At 38.0% G+C, this 27793-nt stretch overlaps 4 protein-coding genes across 12 annotated transcripts in view; 3 read left to right on the forward strand and 1 right to left on the reverse strand.

Annotated features, from left to right (window-relative positions):
- Positions 1–2887, forward strand: part of prtga (protogenin homolog a (Gallus gallus)) — a 30910-nt gene extending 28023 nt beyond the window's left edge. Inside the window, exon 19 of the mRNA XM_067590166.1 lies at positions 641–2887. Within this exon, the coding sequence (XP_067446267.1) occupies positions 641–1039 (399 nt within the window). The 3' untranslated portion in view covers positions 1040–2887. The remainder of the gene's footprint in view (positions 1–640) is intronic.
- A 3234-nt stretch (positions 2888–6121) lies between these two features.
- Positions 6122–17419, forward strand: ccpg1 (cell cycle progression 1). 6 transcript variants are annotated; one of them, XM_067590177.1, is made up of 11 exons: positions 6122–6321; positions 9496–9585; positions 10597–10714; positions 11361–11446; positions 11539–11731; positions 11915–12010; positions 12763–13098; positions 13831–13940; positions 14328–14453; positions 14570–15888; positions 16461–17419. In XM_067590177.1, the coding sequence occupies exons 2-11, from the start codon at positions 9526–9528 to the stop codon at positions 16651–16653; spliced, it is 2637 nt and encodes an 878-aa protein (XP_067446278.1). In that variant the 5' UTR covers positions 6122–6321; positions 9496–9525; the 3' UTR covers positions 16654–17419. The 6 variants fall into 6 exon arrangements, with proteins under 6 accessions (XP_067446278.1, XP_067446285.1, XP_067446311.1 ...); XM_067590184.1 differs by having other exon boundaries at positions 6127–6321; positions 11918–12010; XM_067590193.1 differs by having other exon boundaries at positions 6134–6321; positions 13852–13940.
- On the reverse strand, positions 17297–22170 carry pigb (phosphatidylinositol glycan anchor biosynthesis, class B). 3 transcript variants are annotated; one of them, XM_067590230.1, is made up of 12 exons: positions 22030–22167; positions 21794–21923; positions 20567–20684; positions 20344–20448; positions 20054–20184; positions 19810–19950; positions 19675–19726; positions 19381–19592; positions 19179–19243; positions 18852–19071; positions 17595–17772; positions 17297–17498 (listed from the first exon to the last, which is right to left on the reverse strand). In XM_067590230.1, exons 1-12 carry the CDS (start codon positions 22139–22141, stop codon positions 17385–17387), a joined length of 1578 nt encoding a protein of 525 aa, XP_067446331.1. In that variant the 5' UTR covers positions 22142–22167; the 3' UTR covers positions 17297–17384. The 3 variants fall into 3 exon arrangements, with proteins under 3 accessions (XP_067446331.1, XP_067446339.1, XP_067446348.1); XM_067590238.1 differs by lacking the exons at positions 20567–20684; positions 21794–21923 and having other exon boundaries at positions 22030–22170; XM_067590247.1 differs by lacking the exons at positions 20567–20684; positions 21794–21923; positions 22030–22167 and adding an exon at positions 21746–21764.
- LOC137183303 (protein PIGBOS1) lies at positions 22067–25969 on the forward strand. 2 transcript variants are annotated; one of them, XM_067590271.1, is made up of 2 exons: positions 22067–22203; positions 25609–25969. In XM_067590271.1, the coding sequence occupies exon 2, from the start codon at positions 25654–25656 to the stop codon at positions 25828–25830; it is 177 nt and encodes a 58-aa protein (XP_067446372.1). In that variant the 5' UTR covers positions 22067–22203; positions 25609–25653; the 3' UTR covers positions 25831–25969. The 2 variants fall into 2 exon arrangements, with proteins under 2 accessions (XP_067446372.1, XP_067446361.1); XM_067590260.1 differs by lacking the exon at positions 22067–22203 and adding an exon at positions 24112–24260.
- The last annotated feature ends 1824 nt before the right edge of the window (positions 25970–27793 follow it).

A 27793-nucleotide genomic window follows, 5' to 3' on the forward strand; every position in this document is an offset into this window, starting at 1 on the left:
TAGTTTTTTGGCTGGTGAGTGAAGCAAATCTACCAGCCACTTACCAGCATTTGGCTGGTGCAAATTTTGTGCCCTGGCTGCATTAACATCCTACCTGTTTTGCCAACTATTAGGTGAACTATACATATTGTGGTGTTTGTTGGAGGTAGTACTATGGAGGTACTATCTGGGAATAAACTTAATAAAATCTAGTTTAACTAGTTAAATTTGGGCCAAAAAAATATTTCAGTGCTGAAAGTAATGAGTGAATTTTAACAAGTCTTCAGAAGCTCTGTTTTCTCATTTTCACATTTGTTTAACTCCAGATTAGACAAATTGAGGATGTCAGGAGGGTTTAGAGGTTGGGTCTTACTGGGAAATGTTACTTTGACAGTGTTATTTATCTTTTTTGCAACCAGTTAAGAGGAATGGAAGCACTTAAGGTGAGTAATGAATTTAGACGGGACTTTGAGGAAGAACATTAGAGAGAATAAACATCAGAGCAGAATTGTTTCAGCTCCCACTTGATATTCCAACTCACATGATAACATGTGAAGGCAGCATGAGATCTTTTGTGTTTTTTGGTTGCAGCTATCTGCATTAATACTACGGAGCCTTTTACATTCAGACTAACTGCGGCAACATCTTTTCTGTGCTGCAGAATATGAGACACGGCACCGCCTGCTTCCAGCCCGGCACCACCGTGCTGACCTACGAAGAGGAGTTGTCTCCGGACCAGCCCTCCACCCTGCATGCTCTGCTCGGGCGTCCCGGAGATTCAGAGGGCTCTTCCACCAGCGAGGGCAGCCACGCGACCGGCGACTCAGGTCGTTACTCTCACGACGAGACGGAGATGACCAACCTGTCGTCTACTCCCGGCAGCCGCCCGCCATCTCTGTCGGCAGAGGACAGCGGAGGCTCAGACTGCAGCGGCCCTGCTGAAAAGAAGAGTGAGTTGATGGAAGAAAGTCAGACTGACCTGAAGTTTGTGCAGCCTGTGGAGAACGGCGTCTGTCATCATGAAGCCCAGAGCAGCTCCCAGTATGCTCTCTCTCTCTAAGTGTGTGAGTTTGTGTGTGTGAGTTTGCATGTGAAGGTGGCGGTTTACTTGCAACAAAGTCGAAACAACTGAAATCCTCTCATAGACATTTCATATTATCAGTTTATTTACACTTCATGCCAGTGAGGGGACACAAAGATTAAACAGGAAATCATGGTGACAAACACTCAAGAAAACACGACTAAGGAGAGAAAAAGAGGATTTAGAAACCGGTCAAAAATCTCCAGACAAACTCAACAAGGAAGGATTTGTCTAAACTTAATCCACACAGCTTTTTCCGTAGCAAGTATACCGCTGGCCTGAATGTTAGTGTGACAGGACTGTTTGTATGAGAGAGTAACAAAGAGACACCTTTTTTTTTTAACCTTCATCTTTTGTTCCAACACACAATGAACAGGAAGCCAACAAAGGCCTTTTGCCATGTGAAGTGTTGGTCACAGAATTTCTTTCTTTGTTTTTCTTTCAGTGAATGTCTTTTTTTTCCTCTCTCTCTCTTTATTTGTGTGTGTATGTTTTTTGAAAAAAAAAAAAATCTCACCCACCATGAATGTTTAAAAAAATGTGAAAAAGTGAAATTTCTGACATTATTTAAGAGTTTATCACTGGAGCGAAGGGAAACCGTGAGTCCTTTTTCGCTGATTATCTACCTCGGTTTGCCTGCAGGTAAACCTCCACTGTATATTTAATAACTACTTATACCTACGTTATGTGATGGTATGCTTCAGTTACATAACATTTGATACTTCCTGATGACTTTTTTTTCTGATTGTCGTCCCACTTTTGTCTTTTTCTCTTACTTTGTTCTGATTTACAGGATAGTAAGGGCACTGCAGCTCTCACTTAAAGCTCTGAAGGTCTCCTCTCGAATGTAAAACACACATACAGTTAGTTATTTATCTCCTCAGGCGTTGCTGAGGTGACGAGCCAGTATTATTAAGAGTTTTTCTTCATTTCTGTCCATTATTGATTAATGGTATGAAAGAAAATAATGAATGTCTGCTTTTGTTTCATATGTGCAGCTGCCCTTGCTATTCCTGTTTTATACTACCTCGTTTAAGAATTTATTTTATTGTCTAATTGTTTTCCTAAACTCAGGGAACAAGGTTTAGTACATTTGAAAAGTCATGTAGTGTTACATGGTGAACTGACAGGGTATCTTCTCAGTACTAAACCGTTGTAGTGTGTAACTGCCTAAATAGATATGCGATGAATGTATCTCTGACATTGTGTGCTAGTAGCTCAGACGCCTGTGCTGCCCTCCCCGCAGATGGAAACCCCTCCTCTGTAGTTTCTCCTCAGGTCCTAAAATGTCTGTTTTGTCTGTTAATGTTTTCCTTTTTTATTTGTGTTAAAAAGTTACACACCAAAAGTGCTTGCAGCTGCATGTCGGTACCGAAAGCTTTATAATTGGCCTTAATGTGGAAAGCGTCTCAGATGCTGAAGCCTCTGAAGGAGAAGCTCCACATGAGGATGCAACACATGAAGAATGATTGTAGTAAAAGCAATGGAAGTGTTAAATCAGAGATGAAAGTGAAGAATTGAATGAACACCATAAAACTTCAAGAAAATCTATATTTTTGTTAGAGGATATGTACTACTGAGTACACATTGTAGTTACTTTTGTTCCAGGTAGTTTTTTTTCTTTGTTTTGCTGTAGAGTAGATAAAGATTAGCACTTGTCTGCCAAGTAGTTTTTGTATTATCGGCCAATGTGCAGCGGTGACTTGGCGCTATTATTACCCAAATAGTTGTTTGCTACCTGAGTTTATTTTAGTCTCTCAACTAATCTCTGGCAGAAGGTTACTGAGGAATGTGAAATAATCGAACACATTAGACCAAAGATGAAACGCGGCCTTGGAGATCAGTTGAGGTGCTGCTCCCTCACACAAACAAAGCCTTGCACATTAGTGGCCTTGACCCATGACAACAGCGAGCGTAGAGCGTTGTGGGTTAAAACTCTGACGGAGTGCTGGCAAGATTCATGGGCACTCAAGGAGGACGGAGTGACGATTAATAATCAGTATTATGCACACAAACCAAAAGATCCTGTCGGAAAGCTCCTCGAAAACTGTTGCAAACAGATGTCTGTACATTGTAGGTGAAAATTATAAGAGATAAATACAGTATATTATATTGGTTAGTTATCTGTGTTGCAACAGTGCAGTCATGTAAATGTGCACCCACTGATTCTTCTTGTTAATGAGTAAAAAATAATTACAAAATAATCTAAAAGTTGGTATTTAAGTACATTTCCTCACGTGGGATATAAAATACTTCTCTTACAGGAAATACATGTGACCTATGAGATCTAATATTAATAATTTATGCTTTTAATGGCCTCACAAATGGAGATTATTGCAGTTTTGAATTATTGTGTCTCATAAGAAAGACCTTAGAGAGGTCAGCGGGTGCACAGATGTTTTCACATGGCTGTCTTTTTAATCAGAGGACTCTGTAGAGGATTCAATCAGGGGAATTTTGGGGATGAAAAGTGACACAATCAGTTAAACTTTTGAAAAGCAAACAACGTAAACCAAAGATTTCTTTTTTTTTTAAAGGTCACCGTTGCAAATTGGCAAGAGATCAGTTTAAAAGCATCCTATCTTTGAGTGTTATGTTCTCATACCTACGCTGTCGTTATATGATGTGTTGTACTACGAGGAATAGTACGCTGTGTTTCTTGATCATCAATTATTTCCACAAAATCAAATTTTCCTTCTTTTTTTAAAAAAATGTTTGTTGCCTTTCAAGAAAAAAACGATTAATGATACAGTGAAGTCACATTTCTGTTTTATCTTGAACCCTAAAAGTATTCATACTTGCCCCTCATGCTGTGGAGCTGATATTTAAGTGGGGGTCCACTACCATTCTGTATTATTAGCGCTTCAAGGGCCCAGTCCAGAACCTGAATAAAACCTGAAATAAACTCATGTTTATTTTTTAAATCTGAAATACTGTAATCAAGATACGTTTACCTGTGATAAGATACTGACCTCCCTTTTTGCAAAAAATGCATCTGTTCGTGTTTTCATGTCATGATAATAAATGCTCATACAGGTTCTGAATTGGGCCTTTAGTAGTTCATACAGGTACATGCTGTACTGTAAGTGCTACCTCAGTTTTTATTATTCTTGTGATAAGTGTAGATGCAGTAGACCTGGATCAATGATGTGTGTGAGGTTGGTTGAGATGTAACGTTCACATTAAGGCTCTGGGATGTTGTCTGTTGTCTTTCATCTCATGAATGGTGTTATGTTGAAATTATGTTCCTGTCCGAGCATGTGAATTTAAAGGGATAAAACAGAAGCGGGTCTGCATATGAACAGACTCACTCTTGTTCTCCCTCTTGCAGTAATGTTGTGTTTAAATAATTGCGGCTTCGGCTGCAGGGGCGGAGCGCTGCGGGTCATATTTACAGTCAAACTCAGGGGGACCCAAAGCCGCTCCAACTCAAAGAGAAAGCAGGTTTCTGTCTTGAAAAATTGAATGTACCTTTTGTAATTATTATGTTTTCTGATATTTTCTGTTAATGCTTTGTTATATTTTGTCAGTTTGTCTGTCATCAAAATTATTTGCAAGTTGTTTTTTGCCAAAAATGTTTAGTTAGGAGATTTTAGATCGTGGTTAATGATGGAAAACTTTGATTCTCAGTTCAAATAAAAGTACAAAAGTAACAACAAGTCTGCGGTTGTTTTTACAAGAACTGAATAACGTGTGTTCAGTATGTTGTGCTGGTTTAAATACAGAATTAGATCAGATAAAACGGCTCTATATTTTATCTTAATGTATCTGAGAAGAGTCTGCTGCCTATTTTTTATTAATTTCCTCCACAGTTCTACTTGTTCCTTTAAGTACAAACATGATGTTCAGTAAACAGAAATACTTGTGAAGGATATTTAGCTTGAAGGAATACTGATATCTCCTAATGATAGTCTGGTTCCAGGAATATCAGCAGTTCAATGGTTTGTCTGTTAGGACGGATAAATAAAGGCAGGAGTTCCAGTCCAATCTTTTATTATGAAATAGCTGAAACTGGTTTATCTGATAACAGAAGAAAAACATAAAGGATATTAATCTAGACATCATAATTTCAATAATTATTAAATCAAAGTGTGACAAAGTGGGTGAGAATACACCTTTGTCCCTACTTTCACCATCAATGCCACATAGCTTGTAAGCTATGTGGCATCTGAATGCCATATCCACCCCTACACTTAAATGTAAGACGGCAAATTGGCTATAAAAAAATGGCCATAACCTTGGCAACACTGACCTCTACTGGTTTATTATATGTTAACAGCAGATATAAATATTGATCCATCATGAAATCATAGTAAGATAACCATTGATGTATTGTAAGAGCTCTTATAATACATCCACGGCAAAAAACAAAAGAAAAATATAGTATATATTTAAGACTTCTATATCAATATATTATGATTCCTACTGTAGTTGTTTAGTGTTAGAAGCCTCTTCATTTTCAGTGTAGTTTTTATTCACACAATTAAAAAATAGTAGTCTAGTATTAATCTGACTAAATATTTTATGAGAGTTTTTAATGGTCCTATTTTGTGCAGTTTTCTAGACAGTCTGGCATACACTCAGGTCCAATAAATATAATTATTTTGTGAGTCTGAGGTGATAAAATGTCAGTATACTGCAGTGTTATTATTAATTAAACGATCATTGCACTAAAGCACCACAGATCCATGTTTTAATGACAGGTGAGCATTCAGCAGGTGACATATGAGGAATGTCATATAAACGTGTCACTGTGTACTGAACCTACCAGCCCAGCAACATAACAGCTGTTTCTAATTAATCGACCAAATATCGAGCTGGTGGGGAGCTCGCGTGCTTTCTGACGAATAACTCAACTTTTCAGCATTAGTCACATGTGTTTTTTTAAACTTCTGCAAACACGTGAACACCGCCCTGAACACATGAAAGAGTTTGTGTACTTTTACTGCCGTTCTCATGAATATTTCGGGCCATCTGTTGTGCCACGCTTCCTTGTTTATGTTTTTTTCAAAGCCGCAAGATTTGTTTCCACACGGTTTGCTCCACCCTCGCTGAGCCTGTTTGGCCACCGCGCTGACTTATGGGAAATATAGTTTCAAGAGTTCGGTGAACGCATTGCACCACTACTCCAGCTAGACCACATTAAAACTACATCTCCCATCTACTGTCGGCTTTGCAATGTTGTTAACGGATAACCTGGGCCGGGGCATACTGCAATAACTCTGCAAAACAGCTTCCTCATCGTTGGGAACTAAACACAGGTGAGTTAGATCATTTTTCCTAGTTTTTAAAAAGCAAATGATGTCAAGGGGCTTCAAAAGATAATGAAACAGCACGAATGAAGTGCTCCGACGACGCTCAGAAAGCTGTCGTTAAAAAGCCGTTAAGTTGAACTAACGGTAGCGACCAACCGACCAGCTAAATGTCATAATTCAGATTAACAGACAAAGATAAAGTCAGTGACATTTATCCGCTGTTGTCCGTGTGGTTAAAGTAAACCCTGGTTGTTTACTCTGTCAGGCCGCGTCATCTGAAGCTGTTACTGTGGTTTGTCACCGCTGCAGGTCGCTGTTACATCTGTTTGTTTGTTTATTTTAGACGTGAATATTATGCTGGTTCAGTAACAACCCCAAGAAATCAGTCTCAAGTTCATGAACAGCCAGATAAAGATGATGGAAATGTTCAAAGATTCCCTCCAGACATGTTTTAAGATGTATATAAAATATTTTACTTTGAATAACAATTTGTTTCTGATGTGTTTTTTCCACAAAAAAGGTTAAATTATCTTGTTAAAATTCTGAAAAAGGCATCTAGTCCTTCTCCCTAATTAAAAATTCAAGAATCTATAAATATGCAAATCAAGTTTTCCTGCTGGATACTAGATGTCTCCATCCTCACTGTAAAGTCCATTTTCAGTGTTTGTGCACTGGAAGCTTCAAGCTTCAAGTTCTTGGACCAGGACTGGCTTCCAGACTAGTTGTGATGTCACAAGTCCTGCTCGTAAGTCCACACCTTAAAATATGATTTTCAATGAGCAGAGAGAAACTTTCACTTTCAGCAGATGAAAATGGAAAAGGCCTTCAAGTGTCAAACTCTGCATGTACATCATTCTGCACAATGAAGCTCAAACATTCAACTGTGGGAACAAGAAGAAAAACATATTTTTGAGCGGAGGAGGACTCTAAAGAACAAAATAGACATAATACTATCTGTTGAAAGAAACAACACTCATTCATCCATAATGCTATCAATTAACCATTTTAATGTATTTCTAAAGCAAGACATGATTCTCAGTTTTGCTCTTTTTCTTTTATTTTTCATCAAAGGTAAAACCAAAAGTAGTTTCTCCTGCATCTTTCAGTGAAGGGTACTTTCCAGTCCTCCACCCCCACCTACAGTGAAAGTGTTACAGGCTGCTTGGGATCAAATTTTATTGACTCTGCTGCCTCCCTTGACACAATCAGTCGCTGCTCAGTCAAAGACAAAAATAATCTATTGCTATACACTGGCTACAGAATCAGATGTCAGTGTCATTATTTGTTCCCAGTAGATGTAGGATAAAAAAATTTCTACCTTGGTATTGAGTATGTACTTTTATTTTTGGATGCATGGATAAAAAAACTAGAAAGAAATGTCTGTTTTTTGACTTCTTCCTTTATTTAACCTGCCAAAAGTCTCACTTAAAGAGATTACATTTTCTTTTTCAAGAGAGACCTTACCAAGAGGGCAGAATAAACAGACTAATAAAGTAAATATTTGACATATCAAGGTACTTCATGACATAAAATCCAACCCTACCATAATGCAGTCCTGCTTTTTGATTTGCTACACTGCCCAATAGGTGTGGGATAATATGAAAATTTCACCAAAATAATTGTGATGTTATCCCAGTAATCATGAAAATATGCTTAACACTCTTAAAATGGCACTAAAACATACTGGAATCACTTTAACTTACATTTGTGAAGGAACAAATTGCATCATAGGACACACCTCTTTTTTTTTTTTGTGAACATCCTGTTTAGTGAAAAACAAACAAGGACAGATTCAGACTCTCGCCAACACCCAGCAGGTAATCACAATGATAGAAAAAAATCCATTAATAAAAAGAATCAACCTTATATCAAAGCTTATATACTCTGAGCCTTCAGCCATTGTGATGAATGACTGAGAAGATGCGGCTCCCTTTAGTGGCAATTCAAAATAAATCAGGAAATCAGTCAGACTGTTGTGAGTAAGAAGCTTTTTCAAGTCACCGGTGAGGATGTTCACAATTATCCCCATAATGGAAATTCACCACAATTAAATTATCTTGAGTGTTTTTATCCGGATGTAAGATAAAAATCTTATATCCTCCCATCCTTACTGCCCATAATAACCGGATACATCTAGAGATATTCCAAATATAGACACCATGACATAAACATTAGGCCAAAATAGACAGTAGATAGATTCAACCCTAGTTCTTAGTTTACAGCACAACAAATCACCCAGTTCATTTTTCTTTTTCCTCACATAAATAATTGAAGTACATTACTGAGCAGACAATGACATATCATGACAATTATGATTCATATAACCTACTTTTTAAGAATCAAAATTATGTCGACTTTATCATCTAACACACACAAGCAAGACCAGACTAATGCTGTGAAAAGCCAATAAAAGTGAAGAATTTAAAGAATTACATAGATGTGTTTTTGAGATAGTCGTCCTGAAACAATAGTGTGTTGTTTTTATGCGCAATGTACTCTGTGCGTCACTGTGCCTGTTCATACAGGCAGTTTTGTGTTTGTTTTTAATAGCTGTGGAAACTCGTGGAAGTTAAACTCGACTTGAGACAAATATAGTTTTATCAAACTACAGTAGTGAACTCGGTAGGTGGTGGTTCATGTATCAAAAGTTTCATGGGTAAATGTGCCTCCAGCTCTGGATGATGATGATATTCAAAGATCTTTTTTCTTTGACTCAGCTGTGTTTTCTTCTTCTTCTGCTTTCCTGTCTTGTGCAACGTATGACTCATCCACAGTTTTATATTCAGTGACTCTCACACTACAGTTAACCAGATGTAATGCAAAAAAAAGAGGATTTTCATCATTTATTTGGCCCTAATATTTGTGTGTATCTGTTATTAACTTGGCACTATCATCTTCAGATAACGAGGCCTGGTTTGCTTTTTACTGACAGGTTCGACTGATTTATTTTTATTGCGTAAATCTCTGCATCTGTTACGCCATCACTTAACGATTCAGACTTTAGTTTAACAGCTTTTAGGTTCAGTGTTCACAGGAATAAACCCATTTTAGAGATTGAACTGATGATGTTTCATACGCATAATGTCTAAACTTTGAGCCTGTGACATCTTGACCTATCTTATCTTTTACATATTGTAATGCCGTAGTGTTATTAGTGATTAACGTCTTTCTCTCCTCTAGATCCCTGAATATTGACGACAACTGACAGAAATGTCAGAGACGTCGAGTGATGCAGAGTCGTCCTGTGGATGGACTATTATTAGTAATGAGGTATAAATCATGTTTCCTGATTCTTGATCCGGACTATTTTCATTAGATTATTATTAGTTGTTGTATATTATTTGACATTTTATGGTAAAGAGGGGTTATTAAATATGAGCAGAGGACTCCCATATCACAATTAAAGAAGTAAATTATCTTAAACATAAAAGTTTGTTACAACTTGTTTTAAACTGAGTGACGTGTTGAACGTTTTGGCCTGAAGGTTGAATGAAAATTGTCTCCCAACTCGTTCTCGGAGCTGTTCAGTCTTTCTTACTAATGTTGGTATCAGCTGATGTTTGTGATATTAAACAGACAGATTTCATAATGTTGTTCTTTTGATTGTAATCAAATGCTTTCAGATAAAATGCACTGACGAAACGGCACAAACAGGCAAAAAGCCTTATCACATAAAAAAGTACCATACAAAAGGGAAAAGCAGCTCTCTTGAATAAACTGCAACAACTTGTGTGCAAATATACACTTTAACCAAGTTGAGATTTTGGTAATAAAAGAGTATTTTTGCATATCTGAGATTAATCAGCAAGCTGTGTTCTGTTGTTGTTGTGATGTTTGATTATAACACCTCCCTTTTATTGGATTTTTAAAAATACTTTCAGCTAAATATGTTTTGGATGGTGATGTAGTTTGGATGCTAGTTATTCCCACTTTGTTTTAAATAATAAATTGCCACCAGGTGTGATGATAGAGGATGTTTGTATTTTTTAATGATACACAGACAGTTCTGTAGCATTTTGCTGGCCAACAAATGTCTTTTTTTCATTCACAACAGCAAGTATCAGTTTACAGTTTACATCTTTTACAGTTTTAGATCTGTGGGGTCAAAGCTACAAACCATCTCTGATAGAAAGATTTACGTTCTTTTGATGAATACTGTGTGTCTGCATGTATCTACTCTGAATCATTAATATTTATGGATAATTTAGAAACGTTTAAGCTCAACTGATTCAGACACACTTTTCCCACCATGCCCAGTTTTATTCCTGTTGTGTTTTACAGGGTTCAGATATTGAGACGTTGGGATTGGAGGCTGCGGTGGAATATGGAGTCGACCTCTTAGAGCGCCCCCCGGTGGTGGAAGCAGAACTGCAGGACGCACCAGCTGCTGCATCTGCTAGTAAGAATCCTCAAATTACTGTTTTTCCCTTAATGGTTGCAGATTTAATAGCAATAACAGTTAATTATATCATCAGAATAAGTTTATTCAAGTAAAGACTTTTGTTTGTGGACAAGTGTTCAAAAAATACTTATAGATACCTTCCTTTTTACACTTTGCATGTGCACTTTTATTGCTTTTGTTGTGTTTTTTTTATCCTTGGAAAATTACTTATTGTTATTAAAATAGTCATTTAATCGATTAGATGGAAATCTAATCTGCAACTATTATTATAATTGATTAATCATTTTAGCCATTTTGTAAACACAAATATGAAACATTTACTGCCTCCACCTTTTCGAATGTGGGTATTTTCTGGTTTCTTAGTTTTTTATGATATTGAACTCAATACTTTGGGGTTTTGGACTGTTGGTCAGACAAAACAAGACATCTGAATATATTAACTTGGACGTTAGGGGATTATGATATTTTATTTTTGGATTAAAGATTAATCGAGAAAATGTTTGACTGATGAATCGATAATGAAAATATTTGTAAGCATTGTCATAACATTCATTTTTGCTGCATGATTAAGTATTTGTGAGTTTGTAATCATAATGACCATGATTAAGACATTTATCGTGAATTATATTTGTTTTATTTTCAGCTGGGGGTGTTGAAGAGAGGGTTGGCGATGCACTTGATGACACTCTGGGAGAACAAACCATAGATGAGACACTGTACGCCTCAAAGGTGAGAAGACCATGAACAAAATAACCTGCAGGGTGTCAGATCTGCTCTGTTGCTGCTCCCCGTACCAACCATCTTGAAAATATCTTCATCAGGCGGGAGACAAGGCTGCAGAGAAAGAGCATGTGACTCTGTTGTCCTCCAGTGATCACTCCGACATCGTGACTCTAGGAGACTTGAAGGAGGACGAGCACGCAGAGGCGGAGGAGGTGGCGGCAGCGGCCCACGAGGAATTCTACCTCGGCACTTCCTGTAGCAGCCAGTACGCCTTCACTGCTGCAGAGACTGGTAGGACTCCAGCACCACACACTCTGTCAACAACTCACTGTACTGTCCTCATGTTGTCATTAGCAAGCTGGTTTTATTTCCATTCACAGCCAAAGAGTCCACATAGAGCAAATAGGGACAGAATGTGACAGAATATCAACCCACAGCGTTTTCTTCTTCTGCCTGTTTTCTACGTCGCCAAAGCAGGTTTGATGTTGAGTCACTGGAAACTTCCACAGAGTCTCATGAAGTTAGGCTACCATCTGAGAAGTCAGCTCACTGGAGGCCGCTCTTTTCCAGGTGGCCCGATTGAAACTGGAGTGAATCTTTTAGGATGCTAAGCTTGCTCAGCAATTCACACAACTAATGCTGTTAAGTCGCTGACAGGAACACGTGCTGCTTAGTGATGTGAGCTCGCTCTGTGACACGCTTTGTTAAAGCACGTTCAACCAACCACACAAGAAAAGTCCCATGTAGTAGTTTTTCACCATTTCTCTTTGTGTATGTGCATGGGTGGGTGTTTTGGAGGTCTTGCTGACTCAAAATATAATTCATAAACATTTTTTTATGAAATAAGGGAATTTCCATCAGTCTAAGAGTCGTGAGAAAATCGGCAGCTTTGTTGTTTAATACTTCTGAATATGTACAGGTTTAAGGTGTGAATTTATTTGGTGAATTTTGTATTTTTTTGTATTTGTAACACTGGGGTAACAACGAATGATAGATTATACAGTTAATCCTACAAATAGACTTTAGGATCAATGTTACTACTTCATTTATGATTAATATGAATATTTCCAAATTGTGTTTTAGCTGTTTTCTGCTTGATGTCTTCAAAAACATTTGTAAAACACAAACATTAATCAAGAATATGCAATAATAGTGTTCATCATTTACTGAATCAGTTAATAGTGATAATATTTATTATCTGCATGATTAACCTCACATATGCATGCTTTCTCAGCCTGTTATTTTTCTATGCATCACTTTTTCATAAATAGCATTTCCACCGTATAATTATTGCAGCAATAACTTTGTATATTTTGCTTTAGTATTTCCAGGACAGAAGCCTGCAGCCACAAACTCGAGCAGCAGTGAGGACGAGGCGGGACGAAGTTCCAGCACTGTTGTACGAAGACGAAGGCTGAGGAGGAATACGGCGAGTGTCGTGACAGAGCCTGAGGACGAGGAGGAGGAGGCACCGGAGTCTGGTCCAAGTGAGGATGAGGAAGACGAGGTCAAAGAAGAGAAGGAGCAGGAGGAGCAGGGTGAGGTCATACCAGCTGCTCCGGACGTCCGAGTGCGAGGCCACGGCAGCAGCATCCTCAACAAATGTATCCTGCTTGCCCTCATCATCGCCATCAGCATGGGCTTCGGTCACTTCTATGGTAAGATGGTCTATAAAGAATCAGAAGATTTGACCACATACTATATATTTAATTTAGGTCTGAAACTAATGACCATTTTCATTATTGATTAATTTGTGGATTACTTTCTCGTTTAATTGATTAGTTGTTTGATCTATAAAATGTCAGAAATCACTCTTTCACAAAGCCCAAGATGACCTAAACCGACCAACAGTCCACAACCCAAAGACATTCAGTTTACTGTCATAAAGGACTAAAGAAAGCAGAAAATATTCACATTTAAGAAGCTGGAACCAGAGAATTTTAGCATTTTTCTTAAAAAAATGACTCAAAACGAATAATCGATTATCAAAATTGATGCTGATTAATTTTCTGTCGATTGACTGTTCGACTAATTTTTGAAGCTCTTATTTAATTGAACCTGCCACCCAGTCAGATGTAGAACATGTATGTACATGAACTACATGTATAAAATAACTGACTTGACTCGTCTTCGGCAGCCGTGAACAGTCATCTTCATTTTGTCCCACTAATTTTCAGGAGGCTAAAGCCTCTCTGTCGTTAACACAGTACGTCTTCGCTAAACCCCAGACAAGGTTTTGTGCACGTTTTGTTTTATCTGTAAAAGTGTTGCACTGATTTTTATCTGCATGTACAGTTTTTTTTTTTGCATGACCAGGTATAAGATTATCTGAGCGAGTCTTATTTTTAGTGGAGACAACTGTGTTCATGCAAACCTTTAACAGTTTGTAGGTTACATTTTCTCACTTACAGGCACCGTCCAAATTCAAGAGAGGCAGAAAACTGTGGAGAAAGTCAAAGTCAACGAGCTCGATGGTGTGAGGCATCTGCTTCAAAAGCACGTAAGACAAAAACTTTTCACAAACCAACTCAGTGAGAAGAGCCTGAATCTAAATGACTTACAGCAGAAATGATTGAAAGCTCACTCACACTGGAATGTAGGTAACGTAATAAAATTAATTATCCCACTTTGCGGGATGGAACTTTTTTGCATAGTGCCAATTTAGTTTGTTGCTTCTTTCAAAATGCTATTAACCGCATACAAAATAAATGTGAATGTTAAAAGGATTTTGACGTTACTGGTGACGCAGTTTGGCTCTCCACCTTGTTGGTCAGATGTTGAATGATTTACATTTTTTCAGCAAACATTCTGATAACCTCTGATGTTTATGGCCATTATAAACATGACTTTAATGGACCATAAATTGTTTCTTCCTTTTCACATTAAGGTCCAGAGGAGAGACCTGGGCCTTGACGACCTGGATGAGCAAAACGTTATTTCACTGCTCACAGACGTAATCGAGAAGATCAAGAAAGAGAACGAGGAGCTCAACATCAAACAGTCGCACATTCAGGTAACTTGGAAGTCAGTTTGGTAACTTAATTCAGATAAAAAATAAATGCAAACGATGTAAGTTAAAACTCAAAACTGTCATTTTTCTTCCACAACTTTCCTTCTTTTCTCAATAAGGCCAAGAGGGACGACCTGGAAATGTTATTGAAACGGAAAGCTGAGGAGAGGACTAAAATTGTGTCTCAGCAGCAGAGGCTGACAGCGGAGAACCAGCAGTTAAAGAGCTCCCTGGAACGAGAGGAGAAATCTCTGTCCACCCTGCAGGAGGAGCTGACAAACCTGCGCTCTCAGATAAGAGATCTGGAGACTGTGGGATCTTGTGGGGACACGTGGGTTTTCTCGCTGTCAGAAAACCAAAGGCTGCGAGACGAGCTGGAGCACAAGAAGCAGCAGATACGAAGCTTTCACGGCCAGCGGGAAGACATGATGGCCGAAGCGCAGACGCTGAGGAAGAATCTTGACATGGAGAGGAAGGTCACAGACGAGCTGAGGAGGGACTTGAACAGGCTGAGAAGTCGCATCACTGGAGCCGCAAGGGGAGCCGGTTCAGAGGCAGAAGAGTTACAGTCACGTCTGATGGAGCTGGAGAAGAGGCTCAGCTTTGAGCAGCAGCGCTCTGACCTTTGGGAGAGGCTGTATGTGGAAACCAAAGAAGAAAGAGCCAAAGGAGACACAGAGTCCAAAGTGAAAAAACCGAAAGAGGGCATGTCGGGGAAAGTGAAGGACACATTTGACGCTGTGAAGAACTCCACCAAGGAGTTTGTCCATCACCACAAAGAACAAATTAAAAAAGCGAAAGAAGCTGTGAAGGAGAACCTTAGGAAGTTCTCAGATTCTGTCAAATCAACTTTCCGCCACTTCAAGGACTCGGCCTCGACCTTCATCAACAAGGCCAGAGGGTTTTATAATAAGAAATGTGATGAGAAGAATACAAAAGAGTCCTGGCAGCACAGGTACCACAAGCCTCATCACAGACACTCGCACAAATCTGACGACTCCTTCTACAGCAGCCACAACACTCGGAAATCAGGGGATAAAGTTAATAAAGATCGAGGCCAAAACGCCCACAAACCCAACCTGAAAGGATGCTCTGGGGTTTTTGACTGCGCCTACCAGGAGTCCATGAGTCTCTTCAACAAAGCCATGGAGCCGATAAGAGCGGACGAGTTTCACCAGCTGCTCCAGAGCTACCTGCAGCAGGAGGTCGACCACTTCCACCACTGGAAAGAGCTGGAGATGTTCATCAACAACTTCTTCCACAACGGTGTGTTCATCCACGACCAGATGCTGTTTACAGACTTCGTCAACGGTGTGGAAGACTATCTGACGGACATGCACGAGTATCACGGCCTTGACGACAACCTGTTTGGAGATCTTGACGACTACGTCTACCGGCATTTCTTTGGAGACGCTTACACAAAAATCTATGGCCCGAGGTTAGTGTCCTCGAGCCGAAATCTCACATCCAGCAGTCCTTCTTCCTTCTGAAGGACGCTCAAAGTTCAAAACTAAGAGTTTCATCATTTGACTTTGTATAAAGCTGCTGAGAGCAACTTTTACTAAGAAGCAGAGTTAAGAGATTTAAATTTTGTTAATGAACTTACTCAATACGTCTACTTTGATACGGGTGTGAAGAGCATTTTGCTGAATTTGTTTGTTTGGATTTGTTTGTGAATTCTTTGGATCCTGAACTCACAATCAAAATATACTTTTTAAAGTTTGTTTCATTTTTCCAACATGCTGTCATGATGAGGCGCATTACCTGCGTCCTCTGAACTTCCTCTAACTTCTCTCAGATTTAGCAGCTACTTTTACTGCTGATAAACTTTGTGCACTGTACTTGCAACACAAACTTAGAAGACTGTTATGCTCCTTATTTTAAGCAGTTTCTCCTCACTCAGAAGCTATTTAAGATGATTTGTGAATGCTGCTGCTGTGTTCTTCCATCATCATGCTGCAGCTTGAATGTATTTATGACACATTTCTGTTTTTGTCTTGAATCACACAGTGGGCCGTTTGAAAGACCTGACTCAGACTCAAAGGAGGAGTTGAGGACAAAGCATCAACAACGTAAGCAGCAGAGAGCCAGAGCTCGACCGCACAGTGAACGCAAGTGGAGCAGATCAGGAAGAAACGCAGACAGACACATGGCTGATGTCAAAATAGAACTGGGTCCCATGCCGTTTGATCCCAAATACTGAAAATGTCTCTGCTGGTTTAATGTTATAGTTGCAAATTCTATTTTGGGTTGTATTTAGGTTCAACGTGTCCTTGTTTTGTAAGTTTGCACAATTTTAACTTTTTAATGCTACTGAACGTCCTTGAGCTGTTTTGTGTTAAGTAATCGTTATCAGCTTATCTCATCTGCACATTTGTATGAGTCACATTTCACACATGTGAAAATTGAACTTAGTTTTTAGCTTATTAATTAGTCATCAATTAATATTTCCTGCTGAAACTTGATTATCTTCAACAGCAGCACTTTTAAAAAAACATACGCATTAAAAATGAGCAGAAAATGTTAATTGATATCCCAGCTGTTGTGAAATGTTGCAAAAAAAACAAAAACAAAGCCATGTCACATTTTATATGTTTCTGTGTACAACTATATAGTTGTTTGAATTTGCTGCTACAAGGATAGGTTTGAGTGATGTTTGTAATTAGCTTTCAGAGTTAAAATGCTGTTTAACATTCCAGCTTCAGCTTGTTTTAACTGGACCGGGCAAATTTACTTTACAGGTGTTGAAGAAAACATGGCTGGAAAAACAATTTCACACCAAATTCAGTTGTGATTGACAGAAATGTTGGTGTTTTACATTTGACACATCTTTAAAAATCACAAAATTTGAGTTTGAAGTATTTATTTCAGTAGCAATTCCACATCATAGAACATTCTCACTAGGGAAACATCTGCCGTTTGTTCCAGTGTTTGTCAGTGCCTTTCATAAATAAAGATGCTTCCTCCAACTCTTCCCTCAGGAAAGTGAGTATGAAATATCTCAGCCGTCTTCATGAAGTTGTTCCCGTGCAAAAACACAGAGATTTCCTGCAACAAAAAACACATGAAGATTTAGGCAGTTTTAAACTGTTGCAGTTTTAAACATTTTCACAAACACAGAAATCTCGTCTGTCAGTGTTTTACCTTTTCCAAAACATTAAACAGAACCAGGTGTGTTGGTAGAGAGGACTTATATGGAAATGAAGTCCTGAGCCAGTGAAGAGGGTCGTCGTAGAATCTGTCAGCTTCATCGACGTAACCCTTTTCTCCGAGGTCTGGAGGACACTCCAGAAACCTCATCTTCATGGGGCAGTGGATGTGGCTGCGAGGAGAAAACATCATCAGCTGATGTAGGTAACGTTTAATCAAATCACTTTTAGGCAAAGTCGAGTACGATGGAAGAAAGGAAATGTTACCTCATTATTATTTACATGTCAGAAATATTTACAACTTTCTTCTAGAAGGTTTGATTAATTTGATTGATTTTATGCACAAAAATCATATTTACAGCACAAATAACAGTCAATATTGTCAATAATAGGAGGAAGATGTAGTTTGGAGTCCTTCAAGTACAAATTATTTTTGATCACTTCACACAGCAGGTTGTAGACAAAAGGTGTGACGTTACCTCAGCTTGTATCAAGTTGTTGTTACAGTCTAGACTGAAATATATTCCTAAATGAGGATCATGTTTAACGATCTTTCTCCTCTATGGATCCACTCAGCAGTGAGGTGAAGCTGCCCTCAGCGAGGATGAGGAGGCTACAGAAGGAGGAATTTTCACTAATCTCAATCCTTTTTCACTTTTTCTGTGTAAACTCAAATCTTGACAGTATGAAATACGACGAGCTAGTAGGGCTCAATAGTTTTTGAGGACTGCAACATGTACGTAGAGTCGAGTATCAAAAACTCTTAAGTATCCAAAGTTAGTATCAGACGTTTGGTCAGATTCTTCTTTTCTCTTATTCTCTGATCACATATTTCCTGATCTAAAATATAACTTTCCTTTTTTAATTTTAACTCTCTGTAGGCAGGTTCTTGTACATTTGCTGGTTTTATAGAAGTTTCTTGTTTTTATATTGTTTCTTTAGACAACATTAACGCCTTGTTATCACAAAACAGCAGTTAAATCATATTTTTTTTAATAAAATCAGCCTATAAAGAAGTGAGTGAAATGTACTGCTACTCTAGTGAGGTTCTGGCTCACAGGTGGACATCAAAGAAAGCTGAACACTCAGAACTCTGACACAGTCTTTTTGGAGGAACATTTAAAACATTTAAAACACATTTAAAATAAATAAAATGTATCAGAATTGCGAGTGCAAAGCTCATTGATAAAAAATAACCTGACCAGCCTTCAGGTCCCATCGTTAAGTCCATCACCTGCAGACTGTTCTGTACCTGTAGAAAGGTGTTGAGTGACAGGGCATGAGGAAGAGGATGTCTGGCTCTGGACGGGTGGAGACGCTGCCGACATCACAAAGTGTCTGGAGGCGGCTCATGACGTCCAAAGTGCCTCGCTGGTGAATCAGGCCGGTGTACAGAGCCAGAAACAGGTTGGTCGCTAACAAACCAAACGCTGCAGCTCGACGCCATGCTTTCAAATTAGCAATAGAAATCCCTGTAGCAGCCATTAAACACACAAAGAAAAAAAACACATAATTAAAAAACAAATCTGGCTATTCGTTACCACAAATACGTGTTTTTGATGTGAAATCGTGAGCTTACCGCAAAAGATCATACAGAACGGCAGCACAGGATAGATGAACCTGAACTCCTTGTGGGGAAGAAAACTGTATCAAAAAATCCAAACATGTTATCTGAAGCAAGCAGGAATAACTCAGTCTGTTTGTTTTTTTGTAATGTTATTTGTCTTCATATGTACTTTTACATGAAACCTTTTTATTTTTTTCTTGACCAGGGCTTTTACCTGTAAACTACGACTGTCCAGACAACTGCCACCAACAGGATTTTGTATCTTTTGAAGGCGAGGGAGCATCCGTGAAGAAAGAGTGGAAGATGAGGTCCGATCACGACTGCAAACCCCTGAGTGATGTACCAGTGCCAGGGGTGAGAGCCGTAGAAACCCGCCACACCGTGGAAGATGTTAAACTTCAGGAAGTTGAATTGCACCAAGGTCCACTGGAGAAAAACAGAGCAGCTGTTACACTTTATAAGCAGCGATTACTGATATTTAGAAATTCATTTGATTTACATGTTTCACCTTTCCGTAGAATATACAGTCGACCACAGTTGAAGTCACAACAGCCAGAACGCTGGAGAGGAGAAAAAACGGGGATTATGCAATAAAGACAAGCAGAGAAACTAAAGTTGAAGTTAACAGATTGAAAATACAAACCCTATAGAAATGTAGCCATGAGTGATGAGTTTCAGTTTGTTTTCTTCCTGCCAGAAATGGTGCATCAACAGAGGAAGCCAGACAATCAGCGCCGTCGGACGAACAATGACAGCCAAGGCCACCAGGGTCAAATATTTTTTGCTGGAAAAAAAAACAAAACATCGACAGTGTCTCTTTAAATGATCTGTTGCAGAGATTAGAGTTATTAGTTGAGAAAGGTCTTAAAGTGTGAGCGGATCGAGACCTGCTGTGTGTTTTGGACCCGGGCAGAGGAAAGTAAAAAAGAGCCAGACAGGTGATGGTGGTCTCCATGCTGTTGGTCAGAGTCCTGGTGCAGCAGTACCAGGAGAACCAGGAGCACAGATGGCAGAAGAACTACAGAAACACAATGTATTCAGTTATATTCTCTCATGAAATATCAGAGAACAAATGTTTGTGATTTTTGCAAATGAACTAGATCTAAACAAACAGACAGACGGACTCTTTTCTGAGTGAACTGAAGTAAAGCAGAAAGTATACAGGTTAAGTATTTACTGTCCATTTGGCGACGTCACTATTTTCCAACGTTCGGACGAGGAAGAAGAATTTTACATCTGCAAATGCAGCAAGTAGAGCCTGAATTATTCGAGGCACCCATATCTGCAGACAGAGAGACACACCAGGTTTAATGAAGAATTATTCTGAGTACAGGAAATTTATTTGGTCAAAAATGCAAATAAAAAAAAAGTTGTCTGAACAATGACATATGTTAACTTGCCAGGAGATAGACTGAGTCATAGTTTATGAAGTGTAATATCTTGTATATGAATGCAAAGAAGAGTGGATAAGAGAAGCCTCTTATTCCTGCCCTCCATTCCCAGGTCAGATACCCATAAGTCACACAGTTAAGGTTGTAACAGCATAAAAAAATAAATAGAAAACAATATTAATACCAAACTGCTGGTTTTAGCTTAATAAATGTAAAGAGTTGCTCGTTGTTTCATGTCATTACAAACTCAAAACAGGTTTTAACTGTTGTTCAGATGCATTATTAGAAACAAAAGGCCCAGACGAGGTCACCCAAACACAAAAACTGTCCTCCAGCCTGCAAAACATTGAATGCCTAAAAAGAAAATGCTGTAACAAAAAGGCAGCAGAAACTTCTTTCCCTTTCACACTTACATACTGAACAGCACATGATAAACCTGTTTGTTTACATGTGGTTTCTTGCTGGTTAAGAAGTGAACAGTTTTGTCCCTCTGTATATTCTCACACAGTGAATGATCTGATAAATAACAGTTTCCTTCATTAGTAAACGATGATTTCTATATGGTAGTTGTGTGAAAAGTAATGAGACAAGATAACAGAGAATATCTGCCCTCTGTCCCTGATGTACAAACAGAGATGTTTCATGTTTTCTGCTACAAATGTCTAAAAAAGTTAAAATGATGTCTGATATCTCTGGCTGAGTTCAAATATACTGTAAATAATTTGGTAAATGACTCCTTCGTTAATTGTCTCTATTGTTAGCTTATTTTTAACTTTCTCAACATCTTCAGAAATCATCAAAAGTTGACTGAATGCTTTTGAGTATTTGCAGCAACACATGAACAACAGAGAAAAACTGAAAGATATGTGGCCGCTGCAGATTAAAGGACGAGTTCACAATTTTTCAAATCTTTCAACAACAGTCAGGCGCCCAAGTGAACAGTAAAACAGGTTTTTCTTGCCTCTTCCAGTGTTCATATGGGCACCTGACTGTTGTTTTAAATTTGTCTACCTGTCCTTTAAGTAATCCATTACTTTGGGTTTTGGTAATTTGATGGATTTAGGTTGATGATCATTATTTAATCAAAATATAGAAGTTATAAAGAAAAAAACAGACATGAATTAGCAATGAATGTAACAGTTACTGCAGCCCCTCGCTGCACTGTCACTGCCTGTTGCTAATAATAACCTGCAGGCGTCCAGCCACACAGCTGCAGATGATAATGTCAAAGGATATTTGAAGACCATATGATGGGAAATCTCCAGAGATTGCCAGTACTCATCAGGCACGAAGCTGGTCTGAACCAAGAAGCAGTTGATCAATCTAAACACCACACAAAACACAGCAACTCTGGTCCTCAGCTCACCTGTGGAGTCCATGAAAAACACATTATTTGAGTGATAAAAACCACCACTGCTGTGTGTTTGGTCAGCATGATCTTAATCACTGTGTGTGATCATGAAGAGCCCCACCGTTGTTGAGAGGACATTCATCTTCTTTGGCGTAAAGTTGTGATTTTCTTTTTCTCAGTTTCACATCTTCCACTTTACTCCCAAGCTTCAGACGTGGGCGGATGTTCTCCATCAGGATATTTTGTCACCCCAACCTGCTGCCAGCATAGCTCCACCTGTCAGGGTGTAAATCAGGTGAGTTCAGTCAAAGGTTGAGTGTAATCATATAAAGTGGGTTTTAAAGATACGAAATTAACGTATGCTAACAGCAGTCGGTCACATTATACAGTTGAACAACCGGCGCAATCTTTACGTTTATTCAGCCAGCAGTATGAGACGATCATACCTTCAACTGAACTACAGTGAATCTGTAAATGTTTCCAGTGAGCGCTAAAACAGTTCTGCTGCGCTTCCGCACTCTCACACGCACTTCCGGTCTAACGTTCATCTTCTTCTTCTTCTTCTTTGTGGTTTATTGGTGGTTGGCAAACAGCGATTTGGTGCTTTCCAGTGTAACGTTATTTCCAGCTTTTATATTAATAGCAGCATCATCGGTTATTAGCTCATGATGAGCCTCACAAACGGTCGTGTCTACATGGTAACCCTAGAATTGCTTAAACTCTCGTGAGCCGCTTCAAAATATTCTCGTCTCGATGGTGTGACAACGCTGTTGTTAAAGTCTGGTTAGGTTCATGCACAAAAACACTTGGTTAGGGAAAGATCGTGGTTTGGGTTAAAATGATTACTTGAAACCGCTTGAAAGGTGGTGCGGGTTAAAGTTACTACTTCCTTATAAATCTCGCGAGATTTTTTCGCAAATCTAGGGTAACCGTCTATACCCTCACACATGCAGGTCAATATTCTTCTAACTGTAGCCAACTATCAAGTAATTATAGAAGCAAATTTTTCCTTTTTTTTTTTGAGAAACATCATAAACTTGTAAAATGTGTAAGATATTAAAGGAGAGGTTCACAATTTTTCAAGTGTGTCAGGTGCCCACATGAAAACTGAAGTAGGTTTTGCTCGCTGTAATCATTCCTCCTGTACTGGCTGTTGAAAGATCCCCTTCAAATGCACTTTCAATGTAAATGATTGGAGCCAAAATCCACAGTCTGTCCACACAGTCAATTTGTACAAAAATGCATTTAAAAGTTTATCTGAAGCTTATATGAGGCTTCAGCAGTCTGAGTTAGTCATGCCAAGTAGATATCTGACACATGTATGGTCTTTTTAGCTTCAAATTCCCTCTTTGTGTTTCCTCAGTGTTTCCCTGTTGAGATGTGGTGGAAGTATAGTAACAAAAAGAGGAACTTTGGCACTAAAACAACTGTAACGTTAAAAGATATCTACTTGATTTGACTCATTTGGATGTCTGAAGCTTCATATTAGCTTCAGATAAACTTTTAAATACATTTTTGCACAGACGGAAGCTTGTGGATTTTGGTCCCCATCACTTACATTGTACATTATGAAGGGATCTTCTAATATTCATTATGATCAGGAGGAATGATTATGGCAAGAAAACCCTGTTTCAGTGTTTATTTTGGCATCTGACTGTTGTTCTAAGACAGACTCGAAAAACCTGTCCTATAAGTCAAAATTACATTTTAATTTTGACAGAAAGTCAATATTTTGTCTTAGTATATAATAACTGTTAACTTAGGAAGTCAAAGACTTTGACGTATATCTCAGAGTTTTAGCCGATATCTTGACAGAAAATCAGTATTTTGACTAATTATCTTAGATTTTTTTTTTTTTTTTTTTTACTGAAATGGCGTGAAGTGGTGAAGTACGGAGCATGAAGCATTTATTAACTATTTGTAAAGACCATGGATGTTTTATATCCATAGTAAAGAGACACACAAGAGAAACACTGTACACTGTAGTCCAGCAGGTGGTGACTGTTCTGCTGGAATTCAGAGTAGAAGAAGAATGATGGCAACCCCAAACCCGCGAGAGTTATCATTTTAACCCAAACCATGATCTTTCTCTAACCCTAACAAAGTATTTTTTGTGCCTAAACGTAACTAGACTTTAATCACAGCGTTGTCACATCATAAAACGTAATTATTTTGTACAAAGCGCACATAAAGAAATGACGCATATAAATATCGCGAGAGTTCCACCGGGTACTCATTTAGACACGACCACTGTCTCCTTGGTGTCCTGGCAGCATTTGTATTTTTACTAACTTGCTGTCTTGTCTGTTTTTGTTTGGAGACCACAGACACCTCGATTTAAACGTGTCCTCGGTGAGTTACTAGCAGCACATGGAAGTTGCCAAGAATCGCCTGTAAACCAGCTAAAGTTTGAGTTGTAATTAGATAAACGGTTATGTAGCTAAGTTATCTGTCAAGGTGGCAGAAGGTTTGCTGGGATAGTTATCCGGTCTGGATTTTCATACTCCAGTTAGAAATTAAATTGTTTTTTGTTATGAACAGTATGTGTTATTACAAAACCGTGTTTCAAGTTTAGAGAAAAGGCTGAACACTTTCATTGAAGATTGCACACTTAGATGACCGTAAAAACTCAATACTTGTGGCAATTTAACATTTCTGTTAAGGTAATATCCATTGATTGGTGTCTTAAAGACCGTATAATCATATGTTCTGATGAAAAATATTAAGTTTTAATAAGCTTTTATGTCTATAAATATTTTTTTGACTTTTTCAGTTGATGATGATGATGATGATACTACTACTACTACTACTAATAATAATAATGATAATAACCTTATTTGTATAGCACATTTTATAAAAAGATTGCAGCTCAAAGTGCTTTACATGCAAATGACAAAGTGAGGACACCAGGACAAAGTCAAATAAAAGATTAAAAAAAAAGCAGACAAGAAGAAGAAAAACAAAACAAAAAAACAAACAAAAAATTGGTAATTGGTAAGGTAATTGAAAACAGGCTGGGTTACAGCAAGGATGGGAACTGATAAAATGCCAGGTTGTACAAATGTTCTAGCTGTTTTTCACTAGCTAAATATGTACTTAATATGTAATTTCAGGTACAGTTTTCCTCATTGTTAATAGTCTGCCTCAGTCCAAATTCATTAACTAAATATTCTGTTTTTATAGGTTACACAGAGAGGTTGACTCATAATAATGCATGTCAGAGAGCATACGGTGAAGGGCCTGAGCTGCAGTCCTCCTCTGATTACAGGGATGTATTGTTAACTGTGTTCATAGGGAAATTTGGAATAATCTTTCTGAGGAGCTGCTCTGGGATCACAATTAAAATGTAGTGGCACATCAGGGTGGTTAGGGTGTGAGTGTGACAGTGCTGCATTGATTTATCTACAAGAAGCAGCCTGCATTGATTTATTGTGAAAATGCAGAAATGTATGCATAAATACCATGTGTTGGCTCTGTATATGTTATTAAAACAGCAGCATTAGTCCAGCAACACAGCAGTTTTCTTGCACTGTCTGTAGATAAACTATCAACATCCATGCAGAAAGTTATGCTTAAAATTTTGCAAGAACACGAAACATTCAACACAATATAAAAGATGAAACATAGGAGACACTAATATTATAAAGTGTCTACAGTAGATTAAGTTTTTTGGATAACATTATTTTAACTGTTCTTTCAGGATCATCTTGTGTCTCAACATTAGATTTCCACATTGAAAGAAGTCATGTTTCGACGAAGAATACCCTTCACACAGATTGCCTTTGCCACCATTCTGGGAGTCGGTGGTGGCATTTATATCTACAAACCCTGTTTTGAGCCAGAGCTGAAGACCTCAGGACAGAAAAACCAGGATGTGCCAAAGAAACAGAATGAAACTGAAGGAAATAGTTCATCACTCTGAGAAAATACTTCACAGGCAGAAGCCAGAAGAACCACATCAGAGGCTGGTGGACTGACAAGACCAGCATGGATAAATTAATTTGTTTTTTGGGTGCTTTGTGTGATTGTAAATGTACAGAATAAAATATTTAATAATTTGACTGACTTATTTATCATCTATTTCAGAATGACATGTCAAAGTATAGGTGTTTACCATACACCTCACCATAATCCTACATGTAAAATAAAACGTACAAATTATTGAATAAATAGATAGAACTTGTCACATATTGGCTTTGTGAACAAAAAAAAAAGAAAACTAAAGACTGCTTCTAGTGGTCTCTAGTGGCTCCATTCTAGTGGTTCATTACAAACTACCATGTTTGTACCGGTGCCAAAACCTGGAAGTATTTCAGCCACGGGTTTTCTTGCCAGATTCCAAAACATTTTTTCCCACAGGGATCAACATTCATGCTTAAAATAAAGTCTGTGGTTCACATAAGCCTGAAAATAGCTCACATTATGTTCCACAACATGAGATACATTAATATCTGTGAACTGTGTGAAGCTGTAGAATATAAGCTTTATTACACCTGGCAGTGGTGGAAAAGATACTCAAGTTCTTTACTAAAGTAATACAACAGTGTGAAAATACTCAGTTATAAATGTGTGTGTTTAAAATTTTACTTAAACCTACCTAAAGTTAACATTATTGATTTAATAATACAAATGCATCAATATATAAACAACTGCTAGATTTTCAAGCTGGTTGAGGTGTAGATCATTTGAACAATTTAATCAACTGTTGTGCAGTTTGATCTAAAACAAATCACAGCTGGACACATGGTTTTTATGTACAATCTTAATATGAAGCCTACCCAGTAAATAGCTCTCAAATTAGTGCAGTGGAGTATTGATCATTGGTGAAGAGTCTCAGACGCCCCTATCAGAGGAAACAATTGACCAGACATTTTTAAAAACATTTAATTTATTCTGTTAATTATTCAACTTTCTGTAATAGTTTAAATGTCTCAAATCCTTCCACTCCACACTATTAGGAATAAAATTCTGGTGGCGAAATAATTAATCCTTTATTTATTTATTGGCCTAAATGTAGTAAAATGAAAATATTATTGACCCTAAAAATACCAATATCAGATTATAAAATATCCACCAAGTGTTAGATAAGACTTGCAGAATATAAACTCCCCCTGATTGTTATCTACCCACATTTCCTGTGAAATGTTGTGGAGTACAGAATTATAAAACTGAAATACAGTAAGTACAAGTGACTCAGAAATGTTAAGTTCCTCCACTGGTGTCTGGTCCAATTTATTTATTTATTTATTTACTCTTAATGTGTTGATTAATGGTTATCAGTGGTGGAAAATAACTGAGTACATTTACTCAAATACTGTACTTAAGTAAATTTTTGAGGAACTTGTACTTTACTTTATTATGCTACTTTATACTTTCACTCCACAACATTTCAGAGGGAAATATTGTACTTTCTGCTCCACTACATTTATTTGACAGTTTTAGTTATGTTTCAGGAAGAAGAAGGAAGATGGTAAAGGAAGATTTGACACAATGAATAATATAACAAGCTTTTAAAATACAACACATTGTTGAAGATGAAACCAGTGGTTTCCAACCTTGTGGCCTTTGACGTCTTACATAAAGCAGTGTGTAGTCGGGGTCACATTTCAGATGTCTATGAGTTTTTAACAACTCCACCAAATAGTGATTTTTCTCTCTAAACTTCTGACATGGTTTCATTTCAATAAATGTTCAAATGATCCAATATTTCACCAAAAATCAAAGATTAGCTAATAAGTCCAAAAACAGATTTGTGTATCAGAACTTTGTTTTTTCTTCTTTCCTCTCCCATTAATCATCTCACGACCCCTCAGATTTATCTGGTGACCCTTTGGAGGGGCCTGACCCCTAGATTGGGAACCAGTGGACTAAACTAGCTAACTGTA

This window comes from Thunnus thynnus, chromosome 1, assembly GCF_963924715.1.
Source record: "Thunnus thynnus chromosome 1, fThuThy2.1, whole genome shotgun sequence".
Classification (NCBI taxonomy): domain Eukaryota; kingdom Metazoa; phylum Chordata; class Actinopteri; order Scombriformes; family Scombridae; genus Thunnus; species Thunnus thynnus.

Bases quoted from the DNA above. Each gene is read 5' to 3' on its own strand.
- ccpg1 (XM_067590177.1), top strand. From the start codon at position 9,526: ATGTCAGAGACGTCGAGTGATGCAGAGTCGTCCTGTGGATGGACTATT. The intron at 13,941-14,327 runs GTAAGACAAAAA...TTTCACATTAAG, and splicing joins GGCATCTGCTTCAAAAGCAC to GTCCAGAGGAGAGACCTGGG. The intron at 14,454-14,569 runs GTAACTTGGAAG...TTTCTCAATAAG, and splicing joins TCAAACAGTCGCACATTCAG to GCCAAGAGGGACGACCTGGA.
- LOC137183303 (XM_067590271.1), top strand. From the start codon at position 25,654: ATGTTTCGACGAAGAATACCCTTCACACAGATTGCCTTTGCCACCATT.
- pigb (XM_067590230.1), bottom strand. From the start codon at position 22,141: ATGGAGAACATCCGCCCACGTCTGAAGCTTGGGAGTAAAGTGGAAGAT. The intron at 21,924-22,029 runs GTGGGGCTCTTC...TGGACTCCACAG, and splicing joins TGAATGTCCTCTCAACAACG to GTGAGCTGAGGACCAGAGTT. The intron at 20,449-20,566 runs GCAAGTTAACAT...CTCTGTCTGCAG, and splicing joins ATGACTCAGTCTATCTCCTG to ATATGGGTGCCTCGAATAAT.